The sequence below is a fragment of the Xenopus tropicalis genome, chromosome 1, assembly GCF_000004195.4.
Source record: "Xenopus tropicalis strain Nigerian chromosome 1, UCB_Xtro_10.0, whole genome shotgun sequence".
NCBI classification, from domain to species: Eukaryota; Metazoa; Chordata; class Amphibia; order Anura; family Pipidae; genus Xenopus; species Xenopus tropicalis.
Genome location: NC_030677.2, coordinates 36,959,120 through 36,978,332, shown reverse-complemented (window position 1 = coordinate 36,978,332; position 19,213 = coordinate 36,959,120). Strand labels below are relative to the sequence as shown.

Sequence of the window (19,213 nt, the reverse complement as noted above, 5' to 3'; positions counted from 1 at the left end):
TATCTTCAAGGGGGGATTTACTGATATCTGGAAATATCTCTTCTTTCTTTACATTATTATTACAATTTTACCCTTTACACACACACACATACAGTCACACCATGAGAAAACAAATAGCTGAAATTTTAACACAAGTTCACGTATAATGTTTAGCAAGAATATCTGGTGAGCAGCAAAGAGAATGTTTGTTTTAGTATTTGAATTAAAGGCAATGTTTCTGTTTCTGTGTGTTTATAGTGTGTCTCTGAAAGTATCTGTATGTGTACACTGTGTATTTAAGATAATATAAACATACATATACGAGTGAACACTATATAATATATATATACTGTGATTCCAATCATATTAGCATGTATTTTGTTACATATATGTTTGTGTGTTATGGTGTTAGACACAGAGAGTGTGAAGCGGTGCAGACTTACTATGCAGTAGGAGGGTACCTTGCAATGGAGCAGGGAGTTGGGTGCACGCGGCGCCTCAGCAGGTGGAGGAGAGTGCCCTGACCATGGTGCTGAATGGTGCCAGTCCCTCTGCCATCACATGCGCCTGGTGTAGGGTGGGGGCGGAAGGGAGTGAAATCGAGCGCACAAGGAGTGCACAAAATGGCTTTTTTAAGTCTGACATCAGCCCTGCAAGGGGAAGGAGAGAGGCACAGCATCTCCATTTATTGCCCAAGGTATAAGCGATCGGTTAAAATGGCTTAAAAAGCTGGTGGGGAAATTGGATCAGGGAAAATCGTCACCCAACTTTCATTATTTGCAAAGAGTGTGATTGAATTAAAGGGCAAGGAGAGCTGCATAGATGGGAGGACGGAGGCTTGGTGCGTAATGGTGCGGTATTAAATTCTAATTAGAGATGCAGGAATCAATGATAGGGAGGTTGGACAGCCCGGTCCCCCCAGTGGCAGCCCAATAGACTGATGAGTTATTGTCATGTAAAAAGCGCCAGCAATAAGACCAACCGCTTTGCTATTGTCCAAGTGGAAAGAGCCAAGTTTATTATGAGGACTCTATGCTCTGGAGACCCCAGGCGAGGCAGCTCATAGGAGGCTTTTTCATAAAACTGGGCTCTGCAGCAAGTAAGAAGGCCAGTACTGAATCAGGCACACAGCAGAGCACATCTCCTCCCAGAGCCTTCAGCCTCAGCTCCTCCAGTGTTTCCTCTGCAGCCACCTCCAGGGTGACACTTCCAGAGCCACTTCAATGTATAAAATGGAATATTCTTACCTCAATTCCTCCGCCTATGAGTCTTGCATGGCTGGCATGGACACTTCTAGCCTGGCCTCAGCCTACGCTGATTTCAGCTCATGCAGCCAAGCCAGTGGCTTCCAGTATAATCCTATCAGGACCACTTTTGGGGCCACTTCAGGTTGCCCGTCCCTTACCCCTGGATCCTGCAGCCTCGGCACTCTCAGAGACCACCAGAGCAGCCCCTATGCAGCAGGTAAGCACCCTCTTCCCATCTCTCCCAAACCCTAGCAGCGTCTCTCCTTCTTCTATATAGGAGGAAAAGCCTTGATTACATTTGAAAATGGAAATGTGTTTAGTATTTACCAAACGAAATTTGCTTACACAAATGAAAGAATTTATCACGTTAGGAGCGATTGCAGGCGAGGAGTAATTCACTTACAGGGTTACACTATCCTAGTCACACCCGAACCGCCAACAAAATTATCTTAAGCTGCCAAAATGATAGGCATAATTTATTTACTGGGCGATCAGACGCACAAAGCTTGGGAAATAATTCAATAAGCCGAGAGGGGAGCTCATCACTGGCACTGTCCTAAAATCCTGCCACTTGGGCTGCCGCAGGGGCTGCAGCTCCTCTCACTTTCATGAAAAATTTAGAGAATCTGTTTTTCTGGTCTCAATGTAAAATTTTACATATTTTTTAACAAATTTCATTCTATACTGAATGTATTTGTATTTTATACATTCCTAAGAGGATTTAACATTGTGTATTTTAGATCTGTTTTCTAAAACAAATACATGAATGGGAATTTGTTTTAGCTCATATTTTTCCACCCTGCAAATTTTTAAACAAGATTTAGGAACTAAAATCTTTATTCTCAGGTTTTTTTTACCAGCAATGAAATAAAAGGAAACATTTGATTTCACTGCTCCAAACGCTAACTGCCGCAAAGCGCAACCAGCAACCATTTGGATTTAATACTTCTGATTAAACCAAATGAAAATAAATTCTTTTCCACTAGTTTAAAATGGGGTTGTCCCATATTTCTTTTTTAAAACACTTTTTAATATAAATCTTATTATTATAGCCTTTGTATATCTTCTTTACCTCCTGGGCAGTATTTAAATGGAAGTGATTATTTTTATATCTAAGATCTCTTCTATTTCTGGAGTATTTGCAGCAGCCAGAGATATTTCCCCGGACAGAGGGGACACTTGCAGAGATGCAATGGATAGGAACGGACACACAATTAGCAGAAGAGTGAAAGATTAGCATCAATTAAGCTTTGCATACATTCAAATGAATAGAGCAATTGACCCCACATTGGCTGGATACCAGACAGAGAGGAGCAGCAAGTTGAATTGTTGCCGTTAGTCGGAGAGAGGAGCCGGGGGTGCGCAACATGCGCAGACACTCGCAATGATAGGATCATTTGGGCACAGGCTGGGTGCATTCTGCTTAGGCTGCAGGGGTGGTGAGATTGAATGGGTGCTAATGACATATATGACTTTTGGACTATATTTTAAATATTGCTCCTCCAGCTAAAAACTTATATTCTCACCTGGAACTTGTCAGCAAGAAATAGAAATTGTATCAAATCCCAGATCATGGGCAAGTGGTATTGTCAGGGTGAAACTGGTAAGGATTCACCCAAGCTGTTTGCTTGGGAATGGTTAATCAGGGATTTTATTATTAATAATTATTTTCTATTGCAATAATAGGGGCAAAATAAAGTTATCACTGAAATACCCAGCTTAACAGAAATCCCTTTCAATGCACACATTTCTGTAGGATGTTATGTATATATAATATACAAGTTAAACATTCCTCAATGGACCCAGGTTGTAAATTATAACCTTATAAACAGCGCATTATGATACCAGAAAGCACAGTTTATAACATAAAGGGACAGGAGTATGCATCATCTATGTCCTACCATCATAAATAGAATGACAGTTCCCTGCTGTTTTTTGTCTGTTCCTCTGTCCGGCATCATAGTGAGACCCTCCCCATAGCCAATGCAGCATGTCTGGCATAAAGCTACTTAGTATTGGTGACCTGTTGTAGTTAAAAGTAGTTGGGAGCCGGTGATAGGTAAACGAGCCTGGCAGCATTACAAATAGGTGAGACAGAAGAAATGATCCAATAGTTAACTATTATGGGGGGAGATCAAAGAAACACTGGTAAACTACACAGGGTGGGGGACTAGGGAATTACAAAAATATTGAGAAGGAAAAAGAAGAAGCGATCTGCCTGTTAAGTGGTATGGGAGGAGGAGAAGGAGGGGGAGACACGGTCTATCAATAAAGGAGTACAATTAGGTCAGGGACAGAGAGAGGAACTACCCCGTCAGTACCACTAGCACAGGGGAGAGGGGGGCAAGTTTTTTGGGCAGCAGCCTGAGCACCTCCTGTGTACAGAAAGTGGATCTAATGCTTTTAGTTATACAAATGTCAGAATGGAGGCCCTGGGTGTTATAATTTAACATTAAGGTGCTATAGCAATGGATTTTTGTGCCTCCGGAGAGGGAAAACACAAGCAACAAGTAAAACATTAACTACAGATCAAGGAAATGTTGGTACTGGAAATTACACTGAATGTCTGCGAGTCGTGCCTAAGTGGGAAAGGGAAGCTGGTGGGATATATTGGGAGGAGGCACCAGTGAAACTTCAATAATGGGGTTGTAATGGACGTCATGCATGATAGGGAAGGTGCAGGGAGTTGTGGATGAGTGAAAGTGAATAGTATCGGAGCTGGTTAGATTGTTTGGGCATGGTATAAAATGGTTAATTAAACTTGAGTGGAATTATTAGAGAAGCTGTGTGGTACAATCCTAAATTTTAAATCCATCAGTTAAAATATTGTTATAAATTAGATTATAAAGCATAATGTGCCACCTGCTAAAATGTATAAGGCTATTAGGAATCAACTGAAGGTTCTGTAAGGCCTCATTCTTTTATATGGTCACGGAACCCCTCAGTGATTTTTAATAGCCCTAATTACCAGAGAAGGGGGTATATAATCCACTGTATATTATGGTCATTTATATAGGCATACTTGCATAATCAGCACTGCACATTTTTACAATATATACATAAAGCACCATTTCACATTTCTAGAGATAGACAGACAGGCAGGCAGACAGACAGATGATAGATATATATATATATACACACCTACACAGCAAGCCCTCTATACCTAATGTTGCAGAGCATGCCAACTTCCACCACACCAGCAAGGCTGAAGTGGCTTCTGAGAGTTGTAGTTCTACAGCAGCACAAGTGCTAATATTAATTGTACGTGTTAATTTTAGCAAGGGGTTATTATAATTTTTAAAATAAATGAATAGCTCAGTGTAGATATGTTGCAGTTTTACATTCCAGTTGTATCGGGTCTAATAAGCACTAATATCACTTGAAATAACATTTGGTTTTGACCATTTAAAAAAAAAAAAACCTCTGGTCAAATTACCACTTAAAACTGAGCAAATACCATGGAAATGAAAGGGGAGTTTCAGTACCCTTTTAACCCTTGCACTGCTTGTAAGTACAAACGTGACCAAAACATCCCCAAAGTGTGAGTAATTCAGCTTTTCCCTACACTGCTCTCTATTGCACATTTTATTCAGGCACTAATTAGAGATGCAGGAATCAATGATAGGGAGGTTGGACAGCCCGGTCCCCCCAGTGGCAGCCCAATAGACTGATGAGTTATTGTCATGTAAAAAGCACCAGCAATAAGACCAACCGCTTTGCTATTGTCCAAGTGGAAAGAGCCAAGTTTATTATGAGGACTCTATGCTCTGGAGACCCCAGGCGAGGCAGCTCATAGGAGGCTTTTTCATAAAACTGGGCTCTGCAGCAAGTAAGAAGGCCAGTACTGAATCAGGCACACAGCAGAGCACATCTCCTCCCAGAGCCTTCAGCCTCAGCTCCTCCAGTGTTTCCTCTGCAGCCACCTCCAGGGTGACACTTCCAGAGCCACTTCAATGTATAAAATGGAATATTCTTACCTCAATTCCTCCGCCTATGAGTCTTGCATGGCTGGCATGGACACTTCTAGCCTGGCCTCAGCCTACGCTGATTTCAGCTCATGCAGCCAAGCCAGTGGCTTCCAGTATAATCCTATCAGGACCACTTTTGGGGCCACTTCAGGTTGCCCGTCCCTTACCCCTGGATCCTGCAGCCTCGGCACTCTCAGAGACCACCAGGGCAGCCCGTATGCAGCAGGTAAGCACTCTCTTCCCATCTCTCCCAAGTCCTAGCAGCATCTCCCCTTCTTCTATATAGGAGGAAAAGCCTTGATTACATTTGAAAATGGAAATGTGTTTAGTATTTACCAAACGAAATTTGCTTACACAAATGAAAGAATTTATCACGTTAGGAGCGATTGTAGGCGAGGAGTAATTCACTTACAGGGTTACACTATCCTAGTCACACCCGAACCGCCAACAAAATTATCTTAAGCTGCCAAAATGATAGGCATAATTTATTTACTGGGCGATCAGACGCACAAAGCTTGGGAAATAATTCAATAAGCCGAGAGGGGAGCTCATCACTGGCACTGTCCTAAAATCCTGCCACTTGGGCTGCCGCAGGGGCTGCAGCTCCTCTCACTTTGCTTCAGGACTGTAGTTAGGGGTTCCAGGGCACTATAGGATCCAAAGTTTCACTGGTTTTTGGAGACGTTTATTTCTATTTTTTATCATTTTTATCTAAATTTATTTACATATATATAATTGTATTTAACAAATTGTATTGCTTTTGTTTAGATATGTTTACATATATTATATACAATTGTATTTAACCATAATGTAATGCTTTTACTACTACTGCCTTTCTAGAAATGTTTCTGTTTCTTTTGGGACCTAGTTTGGCACAAACACATTATTAATACCGTAATACAAGTGCCTAATACCTTTACTTTGTACATTTCGTTTGGGGGTGTTGTACTTGAACGAAATAATATTTTTTTCTTAGTCTGAGCCTTATTTATAAGTGGAATTCGTTTTACTCTTTAATTGACAGTTCCTTACAAGCTATTTACTGATCACGGCGGGCTGAATGAGAAAAGGAAACAGAGAAGGATACGCACCACCTTCACCAGCGCACAGCTCAAGGAACTGGAGAGGGTATTTGCAGAGACCCATTACCCTGATATCTACACCCGCGAGGAGCTGGCACTCAAGATAGACCTGACAGAGGCCAGAGTGCAGGTAAAGAGCAAAGGGTTTATTCTCCCTATAATACTATATCCATGTTACTGGCCATACTGTACAGGTTCACATGCAACGTCATACTATATCATTTTGATTTATTTCTTAAATGTAAAGCTAATATACCAGATACATAGATAGAATAATAGACTAAACATTAGTGGATAAACAGGTAGCTACACATAATATAATATAAATATAGATGCTTAATTATGTATGTATTCATATTTCCATTCCTAGAACACAGGAATATCTATCAATCACACTGTACAGGAACATGACAGACATAGCCCCAGAATACTGGAATATTACACATATATTGTATGACACTCCTAGTATACAGCAATAAGATTAATGATACTCTCCATATATAGAAATTTGACAAATATATATAAGCCTCATTATACAGCAGTATTACAGACATATATATAGTATGTAGTAAAATGTACAGATGTACCCCCGGCACATAGGGATAATTATAGATATAACCCTGACTTACTGTATACAGATATTTACAGGTATAGGACACCCCTGTATATAGGAATATAGCAGATATAGGATACCCCAAGTACATAGCAGTATGACAGAGGTCTGTGCTGGGTGGTTGGGTGGCTGCTGCAGTCAGTAGGAGAGGGAAGGCAGGTGGGTGTACATGTCCCTCTCCCTAACGACCAGTCCTTATTGTCCCTGTCTCCCTGCCTTTCCCTGTATGGGGCATTGCTGGAATTCCTGCCTCCCACCCACTATCCCAACTAATTCCTTTCACTTCTCTCCTTCTCCTTACTTTATTCCTTCTATTCTCATTACTCCTGTCACTTGCTCCTCTCTATCTCTTCTATGTGACTCCTGGCTGATTGTTGTCAGACTCATTCGCTGCCATTGTCATGCTGAATAGCTTTTCTCTTTCTCCCCATCGGCACGGCAGCCTCCTCCCTGTATGACTCCAGGCCTGTCCCTATCTGTGTCACTCCCCTTTTCCTAAATACTACTACATACTCTAATGCCTCCAGCTGCCAGCATCCCCGTGAGGTGGGTGGTACCTTGAAAAGCATTAAGTCTGTGTGTATGTACATGTGTAGAGATGGTGTGGGAGGCACCACAGGAGCTACTGTTTGGTTGCCAGGATCCCATGCCTTAGCAACAAGGCACTGGTTATATGAACAATAAATCCCAATATAAAACTGTTTGGTTGCCAGGGTCCCTGACCATAGCAGCCAGATGCTAAGATACCACTGGAATATATTTAACAAAAAGCCAAAGTACAGATAATTTAACCACAAAAAATAGAATATTCATTTAATGTTCCATGACTTCCCTCTTCAATATTGGACATTCTCCCCACATTATGTATCGGAAATAATCCATAGCCTCTATCTACATGGCTTGCTTTGCACCATCTAACCCCCATTTGTTTCCTCTATCTCAGGTCTGGTTCCAGAACCGCAGGGCCAAGTTCAGGAAGCAGGAAAGAGCAGCAGCAGCGGCGGCAGCAGCTGCCAAGAATGGCTCCTCAGGCAAGAAATCCGACTCCTCACGGGACGAAGAGAGCAAGGACTCCAAGAGCGCTGACCCTGACAGCACTGGTGGGCCTGGGAACAACCCGAACCCCACTCCCAGCTGTGGTGGAGGGCCAAGTCCTAGCGGGGCACAAGGAAATGGGGTCCCACAGGAGCCAGGCAAGGTTGGGGTGCCAGGGCCTGGAAGCCTAACATCAGCATCGGTTGTAGGAGTTTCAGGTGGACCACAAGGCTGGGCAACTGGGCCAGGTGGCACCATCACCTCCATCCCTGACTCCTTAGGAGGCCCCTTCGCCAGTGTCTTATCTTCTCTGCAGAGACCCAACAGCACCAAAGCCACTCTAGTCAAGAGCATGTTCTGAACTCTACCCCAGCCTTATCCTTCTGAGTAACAGTACTAGTCCTCTTAGCTACATGGCCCTTGCTCTTGTGCTTAGTGAGAAACAGAACACTGAGAGTAACATTGACACGGGCCAGGCCTGCCCGCAACCTTCCTGGTGAGATGGACCCTCGACATCGGTTCCCTTCTTCAAAGCAGTGAAACTGACGGCCGCATACAGGAAGCTGGTGGCTTCTTAGAGCCACAATTGTGGACTCCATAACTCACAAAATCATGGTTCCCGAGATGAAGATCTCATCTAAGAAGAAGCCCAAGGTTTTTATTAAGAACAAATGGTCATTCTACAGCAAGTGGTTCAGTAAAGATGGGGGGAGCACGGGAAGCCAGCGGGTACACTGTATCTAGAAAGAGCCATTCTCTAAGGTTTCTAGCTGCTTGGCTTGGGGAGCGATGCAATCGCATGTCAATGTCTTGTTCCTCCAGCTGTTGTAGAACTACAACTTCCAGCTTGCATTACTAGAGGGAATGCTGGGAAGTGTAAAAACACAAAAGATTTAGGGACAGGATTCTGACAAACAGATGCATTACACAACTAAAAAAAAATCCCATCTTTATACTGTAAATTGAAAATTGCCCACAAATATGTATTTTCTCCAATAAATATTTAGGGAATTTTACAAAATCTTCATCTAAAAATTGCACTGCATTACGGGTGGGGTCTGTCTTTTTTCCTACTGAATCTGTACATCGACGATGGTTGTATTTATTTATTACATTGATTCAAGCAAATTAAACCATTTTTTTTAAAAAGGCACAACAAAAATTGTAGATATTAGTTGGATGTTAAGAGGTATGCTTTCTATTTTCTGTGTCCTTTTCAGCCCTGTAACGTGGCAGTTGTATAGTGTTAATATAAGTACAAATTGTCTCCAGTTGTTGGAAGTAAGTCATGCCGAACCCTCTAGTCTGCTTTGTGTCTAATGAGAAAAAATATAAGGATTTTATGGGTTCAATTCGTTTGTCTGTTTGTTTGTTCGTTTGTTTGTTTCCTTGTTTCGTTCAATGAAGCTGGATTTCACAACAAAACATACCTTTCTATTTTTGTTACACTCTGCATGTTGTCTATTTCTTCCCGTTAGAAATGGTGGGGGGCAGAATATCCATAAATTATGTTCTGGACTAAAGTTATTTATATGTTGTTATAATGAATGCTTCTATTTAATGAATCCCATTTTTTTTTACATGTGCATTTCGCTTTGATTTTTGGGTTTTTTTCTTCTCCAAAATTGTGCCATTAAAACTGATTGTTGATAATAAAAATGAAAAATGTAAAGAATCTGTTTTTTTTGTGTCAGTGTAAGATTATAAATATTATTAATGAATTTTAGTGTAAGCTTTTAAAACTATATTTGCATTTGATAGTGTTGGCTGAATATTTTATACATTTCTAGGGGATTTAACACGGTCACTATAAGAAAGGTACTTTTTTATATCAGTAAATATGTGTACGAGATTTTGAAATTTGTTTTAGTTCATATTTTTCCACAGTGGGGAATTTTCAAATAAAATTTAGTAACAAAAATCTCTGCTTTCAGACTTCCTACTAGAAATGAAATAAAAAGATTTTGCGGCTCTGATCTGTAGCTGCCGCTAAGCGCAACCAAAATGCATTGGATTTAATGCTATTCATTAAACCAAATTAAAATACGGTCTTTCTACTGGTTTAAAATGTAGCTGTGCCAAATTACTCTACTAAAATAGTATTTAGTAGAAATAAGTCTAAAGCAACTGGACTTTCTGAATATTATGAAAAATATTTCACCATTCATCTGAGTGGCTTCTTCAGTAGAAAACACTTAATATAAATATTTCATACAGATGTATATATTTATAGCCTTTGTATATCTTCTTTGCCTCTGACACTGGGCAGTGTCTTTTATTTAAATGGAAGGGATTATTTTTATATCTGAGATCTCTTCTATTTCTGGAGTATTTGCAGCAGGCACAGATATTTCCCGGGACAGAGAAGACACTTGAAGGCAATGAGACTATGGATAGGAACGGACATACAATTAGCAGAAGAGTGAAAGATTAGCATCAATTAAGCTTTGCATACATTCAAATGAATAGAGCAATTGACCCCACATTGGCTGGATACCAGACAGAGAGGAGCAGCAAGTTGAATTGTTGCCGTTAGTCGGAGAGGAGCCCGGGTAGCGCCACATGCGCAGACACTCGCAATGATAGGATCATTTGGGCACAGGCTGGGTGCATTCTGCTTAGGCTGCAGGGGTGGTGAGGTTGAATGGGTGCTAATGACATATATGACTTTTGGACTATATTTTAAATATTGCTCCTCCAGCTAAAAACTTATCAGAAAGAAATAGAAATAATATTAAATCCCAGATCATGGGCAGGTGGTATTGTCCGGGTGAAAATGGTAAGGATTTGCCCAAGCTGTTTGCTTGGGAATGGTTAATCAGGGATATTACTTATATTAATAATAATTATTTTCTATTGCATTAATAGGAGCAAAAGAAATAGTTACCTATATCCCCTCTCAGTAGGAATTCCCTTTAATATGCACATCTCTGTACGCATATAAATGTGTGTGTATATCTATATAATGATCATTTATATAAGGCTACTTGCATACATATTTAACAATAAAAACAAAAAGAGATAGATACAGACCTGTATAAACATACGTGCCACCTATCCCTAGTGCCACAAAAATCTGCAGAGATGCCCTAAATCCTCCCCACCCCCCTGATATGCAGGCTCAGCATTACTTATTTTATTAAAAAAACTGGGGTTGGATCCAGCACATATTTGGTTATTATGGGATGTGGATCTGTGTCCCTTCTCTCATCCTGCCTGTGCTGTATTTTTAGAGACAGAATAGCATTGAATGCTGCTCTCTAATCTCTTTTCTGTTACTATGGGGTATATACAAGATAAGCAGTTACAGGCAGCATCAGGTACCCCAGCTATAACATCCCCCCCACTAGTAAGGCTGGAGTAGCTTCTGGGAATTGCAGTTCTATAGCAGCATGTGTACTAATTATATATATATATATATATATATATATATATATATATATATATATATATATATATATATCTATATTTCATACCAAGAGGTGCTTAGTTTAGCAAAAGGGTTGTTTATTTTGTAAAATAAATAGTTTATAATTTGTATTTTTACATAGCTATAATATAAAGTATATAAATATAAAGTTTTGGCATTTCTTCGTAAATACGTCAGTATTTCCAAACCAAGTAAAATGACCAATTAAACCTAACCAGATCCCACATAAAGGACACTGGTGTAACACCTTGGCAATTTTAGCTAAACTAAGCATATCCTGATATGAAACATATATATATATATACTGGTATATTTGTTCTCATGCTGCTGTAGAACTACAACTCTCAGCGCTACGTACAGCCACGAAGAGTGAAGTTAAGCACACATTGCAGCTGATATAAGAGGACTATGGCAGCTCCCAGTGCTAACTATACCAATACATTTGCAGACTGTGCCCACAGCTACTTTTTCACCCCAGCATTATAATGCCACTTATACAGCCGTAACAGGTGGATAATAGCGCCTAAACCGACGGTAAAGACCAGTTAACCTAGCATGCACTTCTTCTTTCATGAAAAAGAACAAATTTCTCCCATAATAATAGTGAAACCGAATGTTAAAGTTGCTTTGTGAAGGGTTTAGCAGATTATAGGAATAATCAGAGACTTTTGGGATAAATGCGAACATTGGGCTGCAGGAACTTGCGGCGGGACTCCCAGCTCTGCTGTATATCAGTGCGCCGCCAGAGGGTCACAGCGCAATGTTAAGGTACTCAGCGCCCTCTTGTGGTGAGACATAACTATACACGATAGAACGAAAGGGCTCTGTGTAATTTAGCGGTATAATCCGCCCTTTTACGCCGTGAGAACTAAATATTGCTGATAATAATATAAGTATTCAGTTCCTCACATACACTTCGCGTTTCAAATTTCTATGAACGAATTGCACTAATTGATGACCAGTTTCTGGAAGCTGTAGTGTGGTGCTAGGCGCACACATTGGCGCCCTTGCTTCTTTAACAATCGCTACCAGTTTTCAAGTAAGAACAGCGCAAATACAAGTCGGAAACTAATCCCACGTACAGTATACAATAAATATAATCCATTAAAAATAATGAAAACAATAAAAACCATCCTGAAGGCAAACCCTTCCCCACAATAAAGAAACATAGTCCCACCTCACAATATGGCCGCCCTGCTACCCCTTCACCATGTGCATTTTCTGTACCTCTGAGGCACTCATACATGGCACACAGTGGCCTAAGATGGCACAGAAGAGAAAAGGAAGGCAGGTTTTAGCCCAAGAAAAATCTCAACCTAGGGGGTGAGAAGGGACAGCTGTTTCTTGTTAAAATAGCTTTATCTTTCCATTACCCAGGGCTGGGGCCCAATCCAATGAAATGAGGCCTCAATCTGAGACAGTGGGTTTGTCCAGTGAGTGGCCCTCCTGCTGTTGTAAAACTACAGCAACAAGTATCCTCCAGCCGGACATCTGGCTTTTCTAATTTTTTTAATTCTGAAGGATTTTGGGTATTGCAGGTAAAACACAGCTGGTGGCTAAAAGAATATCCCTGACTTGAAACTTGTTTCCCCAATCATATCCTGACCAATGGACCCCTTTGGAGATAGGGATCCAGGCCAAATGATCCCTATCCTGGACCAATTCTAAGCCATCATTAATAACACAAGGGCTTTGGGAATCTGCAGTTTATGCAGCCACCTGGCATCTCATCCTCACCTGCACATTTGCTATCATCCCTTGCTCTTAAAACCTTTAAGAGGCCATTCCTAAGTGTACATAAATATACGTACCCTCCATAGCCACGCTGCTCACAAGGGAGCTTTCTGGAGAAAGTGTGGCAGAAGGGCATAAAACTGCAATAGTTAAGAAAAGGAGGGAGGAGTAAGAGATGGAAAATGGAAGTAAAAAAGGAGGTGAAATTAGAAGGGGAATGAAAACACAATTAAAATACAAATAGAGCCACTTAAAACCATACGTTTCCTTTGTCTGAATATCAATATCAGTGCCTGCTCTTTGCTAAATGATCCAACTCTCCTGAACACTGATATCCTTACAGGAACGTGTGGCTTTATTACTCCTGTGCCTAAGTGACCTGACTGTGGGGCCCAAATATTCAGACAGAATGCTGATTTGCTCTAATTTATACTCCTAGTCCAGCCTAAAGGGTAATGACTGTGAAACTTGGGTTGAGCACATATCTTGAAAATAGCAATGTTTTCTGCAAGAAAATTCTTCTGTATTTTTTGAAGAATAATCGCCTTCATTTTGTAAAGGGACAACATTTCCAGTGTAAGGCCTTATACCTTTGATTTGTGGGCCTCATAGAAATACATCAGTAGGAAGGTAGCCATAGAAAGCTTTCAATAGATATGAGGTTTTAATGCAGGGGATTTTATTTTCCCACTTAATGGAAAATATTAAAAGAAAAAAGAAAAACAAAATTATCCTGAGTTGATCATTTTAATATGGAAGAAGTCATTAGTTTACTGGAGTAACTGGAGGGCATTGGTACACAACTGTAGGGAATGTTTATATACATAACAGACACGGCAGATGCCTCTTTCTATTCTCTCTTCTCACACAGAATTGAACCTTCTTGTGCATTAGTGAACCTGGGAGGAATGTGTTTTTTCTACTGTATTGATAGAGTGCTTGGCTTTTCTGCTAGGCTTGACAAAGAATATTCCCTGCCCCAGTAGAGATAACAATTTAATTGTACACAACACACACACCTGGCATGTTTGGCACAGATGCCACAGGCTGCTGGGCAGCAGGATGGGAAAATGGGAAAACTATGTAGTGGCCACAACGGATCAGCTGAAGCCCACGTGCTGTGCCTCTGTATCCTGACCAGTCTGACCTGTACTCCTGAGATTGGGGTAAAGACTTATTTTGGAACTAGATATTTTTAGAACTGAATGGCTGATACAATGTTGTCTATAATCTAGTTACCACACAAAGTGGGCCCCTGCGTAAATCAAAGGTGGGACTCAAACTTAAACCCTTGGAAGCAAAGTGTTAATCTGTGTGATTTTATATTCTGTCTCCACAGATCACTAATCTGACCAAGGGGGTGTGTGAATAGACCAGAGTTTGGCTGAGTTAGCAATGAAGGGTACACCACAAGTATTGTCTCACCAGCAGCAAAAGGGTAAATGCTGCTCATCTGGCACAGAAATGCTTACAGAGAGCATTTGCTTGGGTTATCATGAAATATGCCGCCAATGGAAGGCATTGTGGTGATGGCTTGCATTAAATTAATGACAAATACATAATCTCAAGATTACACATGTTTCGCTTTTAATGCAAGAGCTAAATTGAAATCCCAAACAGGTGATTACTACATATTGGCTTCCTCAGCAAAAGCACCATTAAGCACAGAGTCGTTCCAAGAGCCATAATTTCAGCGGGAAATTGGCTCATGCTCCACACAGAGTGGCCTAAGTTTTAATTCAATTTGCTCGAGATGATGGATGTTGTTCTTTAATCCTGGAATATGTGCTCCATTAACAAGGCTGTCTGCTTCATTTCCATCTGCTGCCACACGCAATGAGTCTCTGCTAATATCGATATATGAAGCATTAGAAATGTGAATGGCATTCTATTCTTGTGTCTGGGGTTTTTTGCCAGCTAGAAACTTTTGTGAGACAGACAGAGATGTTTTGTCTGGTTCTCTTCAAGATGGGGCCTCTTTGTTCCAAGCAAGTGACATGGCACAGCCCCTACTTTATAATAAAGCCGACTGTGCTTTGTGTTTAAGGCTTTCAGGCACTTTCTTTTTTTTGTACAATGTCACTTGCTCCCATCCTAACTGGGCAATGATATGACTGCATTAAAGGGGCACTAAATCTATGTTTGTATTTGTCTAATGGTATTCTTGTTGGCGGGGTTTCCTTTGTTTATATAAAAGTCTTTCTAACTCCACTTGTAATTTTATTTGGCATAGTGATATCAACTTCTTTAAGCATTCAAGGCAGGACAGTGCCCAACTGCATACCCCAAGATGGGATAGTTTACTAGTAAGTGGGTGGAGTTGAACAGCAGATAAGAGGATAGTATGGAAGAGCGGCTCTGGCTAAGAAAGTCTTGATATTCATATGTTGGAAGGTATGTTAGGCCATCTTTCAGTGGATCATTTCATAATTGATTATGTCAGCTTGAAGGTGTGGCTTCATGGGCGTCCACAGAAGGGGGCAAGAGGGGGCACTTGCCCCACCCTGGAAAAGTAGCAAAAAAAACCAAAAAAAAAAACAAACCTTACTCCGTTTCTGCACTGTCCCCCTGAAGCCCGTTTTGCTGTGCTCCGATTGGATCTTTCTTCTTGTGGATTCTCCAATCAGAGCACAGCTTCCTTGACAGACAGTAAAATTGACCAATCAGAGCACAGATGCACACAGGGATCGGGAGATTTTGCAAACTGGAAACAGAAATGAAGACTGAAAAGAAGAATCTGCAGCTGTAACTTTACCTAAGAACCAACTCTCAACTTTTGCTGCAGTTTTCATCCCACAGGTACTATACGCGGGTACTATACGCGGGCGCTATACCCGGGCGCTATACCCGGGCGCTATACACGGGCGCTATACACGGGCACTATACCAGCTGACATTAAATTGTTTTTTTGCCTGACCTGACATCTATAATAATTTATAATCTATCCCCTACCCTAACACATGGAGGGTAAGTTAACTCTTTCCCTCTGAAAAAGCTCACAGTGTGTTTATATATTTGTTGTTGTTTACTATTTTTTTTTTTTTTGTCATTGTTTTGTTCATTTATAGTAAGTTACAGTGGGGCCAATGTTGTGTATCAGTGCCAGTGTTATAGTGCCAGGGCCTGAATATCTGCCATCCGTACCCACTGTGTTTCACTGTATATAATGGGGAGTCAGTACCCACTGCCTTTCTTGCTATAAAACTAACATAAACACATCTAAAGGGGTGGTTCACTTTTAAGTTAACCTTTAGTATGTTATAAAATGGCCTATTCCTAGCAACTTTGCAATTGGTCTTCCTAATTGATTTTTTTGAATAATTTGCCTCTCTCTTCTGCCTCTATACAGAGTTCAAATGGGGGCCAAAAAATATTGCTCTGTGAGGCTACAATTTTATTATTATTATAATTTTGTATTACTTATTTTTCCAAGTAGGCCCCTTAACTATTCATATTCCCATCTCTTGTATGAATACTTTTACATACTAAACATTTTAGGGTAAAAAAAAAAAAAACACCCCCACCCGCACTTTTGTACAGTATCCCTGGGAGTCAGTGGGAACGGCAAGAGGTAGTTGGGAGGTTAACTTTTTACGCCAGCAGCGAATCCACTAAGTGTCACATTAGCTGTAGGTCAGTCTGTGTATGGGCCATCTTTAGCCTCCCCTAGTATCATCCTGCAAAAAATATATATATATATTTGTCTGTTGCAGGATGATGCTAGCTTACTTGCCCCCCCTTGGAAAATTTTCTGCGGACGCCCATGTGTGGCTTAGTAGGCTGTAGACAGCATATAGAAAACTGCATTGTCTGCAGCATATGGAAAACATACAGGCGGGTTAATCGGTGTTTAAATATGATAGGGAATTTAGATCGTAATCTCTATAAGGCATAAATAACGGATAAAAAAAAAAAGTACTCCACATGTTGATGGTGTGATAGTCAGTCAGAGGGACAATGCCCTGATTTGCTCACAGAAACAGAGACCCAATAGGCATAAAGATGGGCACATTCCCTTATGCAAGGGTTCAGGGCTAGGTTTGTTAGAGAAGAGGGGATTGAGAATGAGTGGGGGCACTGGGGCAGGAATGTACAGCTCTCAAGTGAGAAATTCAACAAGTTTTTAACCTGTAAGGGCAGTGGCACACATGGGATTAGTCGCCTTACTGCGGTAATCCCAGCAGCAAGAATGTAAATCCCTGGTGGGATGGCGTACGCATCGCTATGATTTCCCAAAGTCGCCTGAAGTTTCCTTGAGAGGCAATTTACATTCTTGCTGGTGGGATGGTATGTCAAGTTGATAAGTCGCCCGCAGTAACAAAGATTTATCGCAGGCGACTAATTTCCACATGTGCCACTGCCCTAAGCAGGAGTATAATGGTCATGGCTTGATGTTTTGCCATAAACAGAGTTCAGACACACTATTGGGCTTATTTATCAATTTGCCAGTTTGTGATTTAGAGAGTTTTTTTTCCAGTTCTAATAAACTCACATTTTTAGAAAGCTCACGTTTGCTTTTTTAATATGGAAAACTCGTTTGAATAAAAAAACTGGAATACCTCTAATTTGTTTAAAAACTAAAAAAAAAAAAAAAAAAACTCGAAAATCTTGTCTTATTTTGCCTAAGACAACTCCAATTGACATCTATATATACAAGCTTTTTACATTCAAGTTTTTGGGGGGTTTGTACTTGCTATTGGAGTTTTAGCAAAAAAAAAAAAAAAAACAAACTTGAATCATGGAAAAAATTCAAATTTGAAAGTTGATATATCACCCCATTATACGTTATAGGCCTAGGAAATGTTGATTACAGGTAACACAGTTGCTTCCGTCTTTCAGGGCTAGATTAATAACAAGGAGCTCAAGGCCCTTTTGCAAAAACAGGCTTATCATTAAGGAACATAAATGTGGAGGAATCAGAATTGGTCATAAAGTAAAGGGAACATTGTGAGAACTGAATAATTAGCAGTTTAACTATAATTTTATGAAAAATGTCCCAAAACTCTATGGGGAGGGTCTGAAATGATTTTGCTGTGGGGCCCAGTAACTTCTAATCACACCACTGCCGGGAAGTCTCAGACACTAGGTCCACAGCCATTATAAAAAGTATTGTGTACATCATGTCTCCCTGATGATAGTTCCTGCATGTCATTATAATACAGGTTTTACTCCCCCAAAACCCACTTATCCATCCAATCCAAATCTTTGACCCTTTTTCACACTTACTCTTCTCATTTTTACTCATTCACTTACCTCCTATTTTCTACCATGGTGTCCGTACCAACAAGGTTTAACCTAACTAAACCAAACCATTCCTCATAATTGTCCCCTTACCACAACTAAGTAGCAACAAAAGCACTGGCACTCAGAGCTGCAAACAGATCAAGCCCTTTAAAAAAAACTTTATTGCGGAGGTGCAACGTTTCGGGGCAAAGTGACCCCTTTATCAAGCATGTTAAATTTTGGGAGGGTGCCGACCCCTCCAGCAGTATGCGCCAAGCGCTACATTTCTTTGGAGAGCTAAGGGTGTGCGAGGAAGATCCCCCTGTTCGTCTACCCCTTACCACAACCACCATTTCATCTCTCAAAAGCTGGCCATACATGTAATGATTTCTCCTTAACTAAACCAATTTCAGTGCGATCCAACAAAACCATGGTAAATTATCGATCGGGGAGGTTTGAAAATTTTCAGTGTTGACAATGAAATGTGTCCATTGTCCAATTGTTTGCAAGGTCATGCAGGTAGTTTCCCTAGCTTCAACTAGACAATATTGCTTGAAATGGTTGTTTTCTTTGATGGACAAATCGGACTTTTAAACAATCGTTTTAGGATCAGCGTGGTCCTAAGATAACAAAAATTTCTTTTAAAAATCCTAAAGTGTATGGCCAGTTTTATCTTTCTACTCAGTACATTAATGCATCCTTCACCTGCTGCACCCAAACTCTCCTCGACGACATTCATAATTTCCTACTGGATTGGGCAATAGTAATTGTAAGGAGATACACCATTATTTCCAAAGAGAATTCTAGGTCACAAAGCTCTAAAGATTTACATGAGCTTAAGGCCAATGATGTACAAGGCACCTACCACCCCCATATTTAATGGTGAGTACCTTCTCAGATGG

General features: G+C 40.6%; 1 protein-coding gene across 2 annotated transcripts; it reads left to right on the top strand.

Annotated features, from left to right (window-relative positions):
- Positions 1-1,160: 1,160 nt before the first annotated feature.
- On the top strand, positions 1,161-9,596 carry phox2b (paired like homeobox 2B). Of its 2 annotated transcripts, none has more exon segments than NM_001123020.1 (3): positions 1,161-1,443; positions 6,219-6,406; positions 7,833-9,583. In NM_001123020.1, coding segments are annotated over 3 exon segments (882 nt in total). In that variant the 5' UTR covers positions 1,161-1,202; the 3' UTR covers positions 8,286-9,583.
- The last annotated feature ends 9,617 nt before the right edge of the window (positions 9,597-19,213 follow it).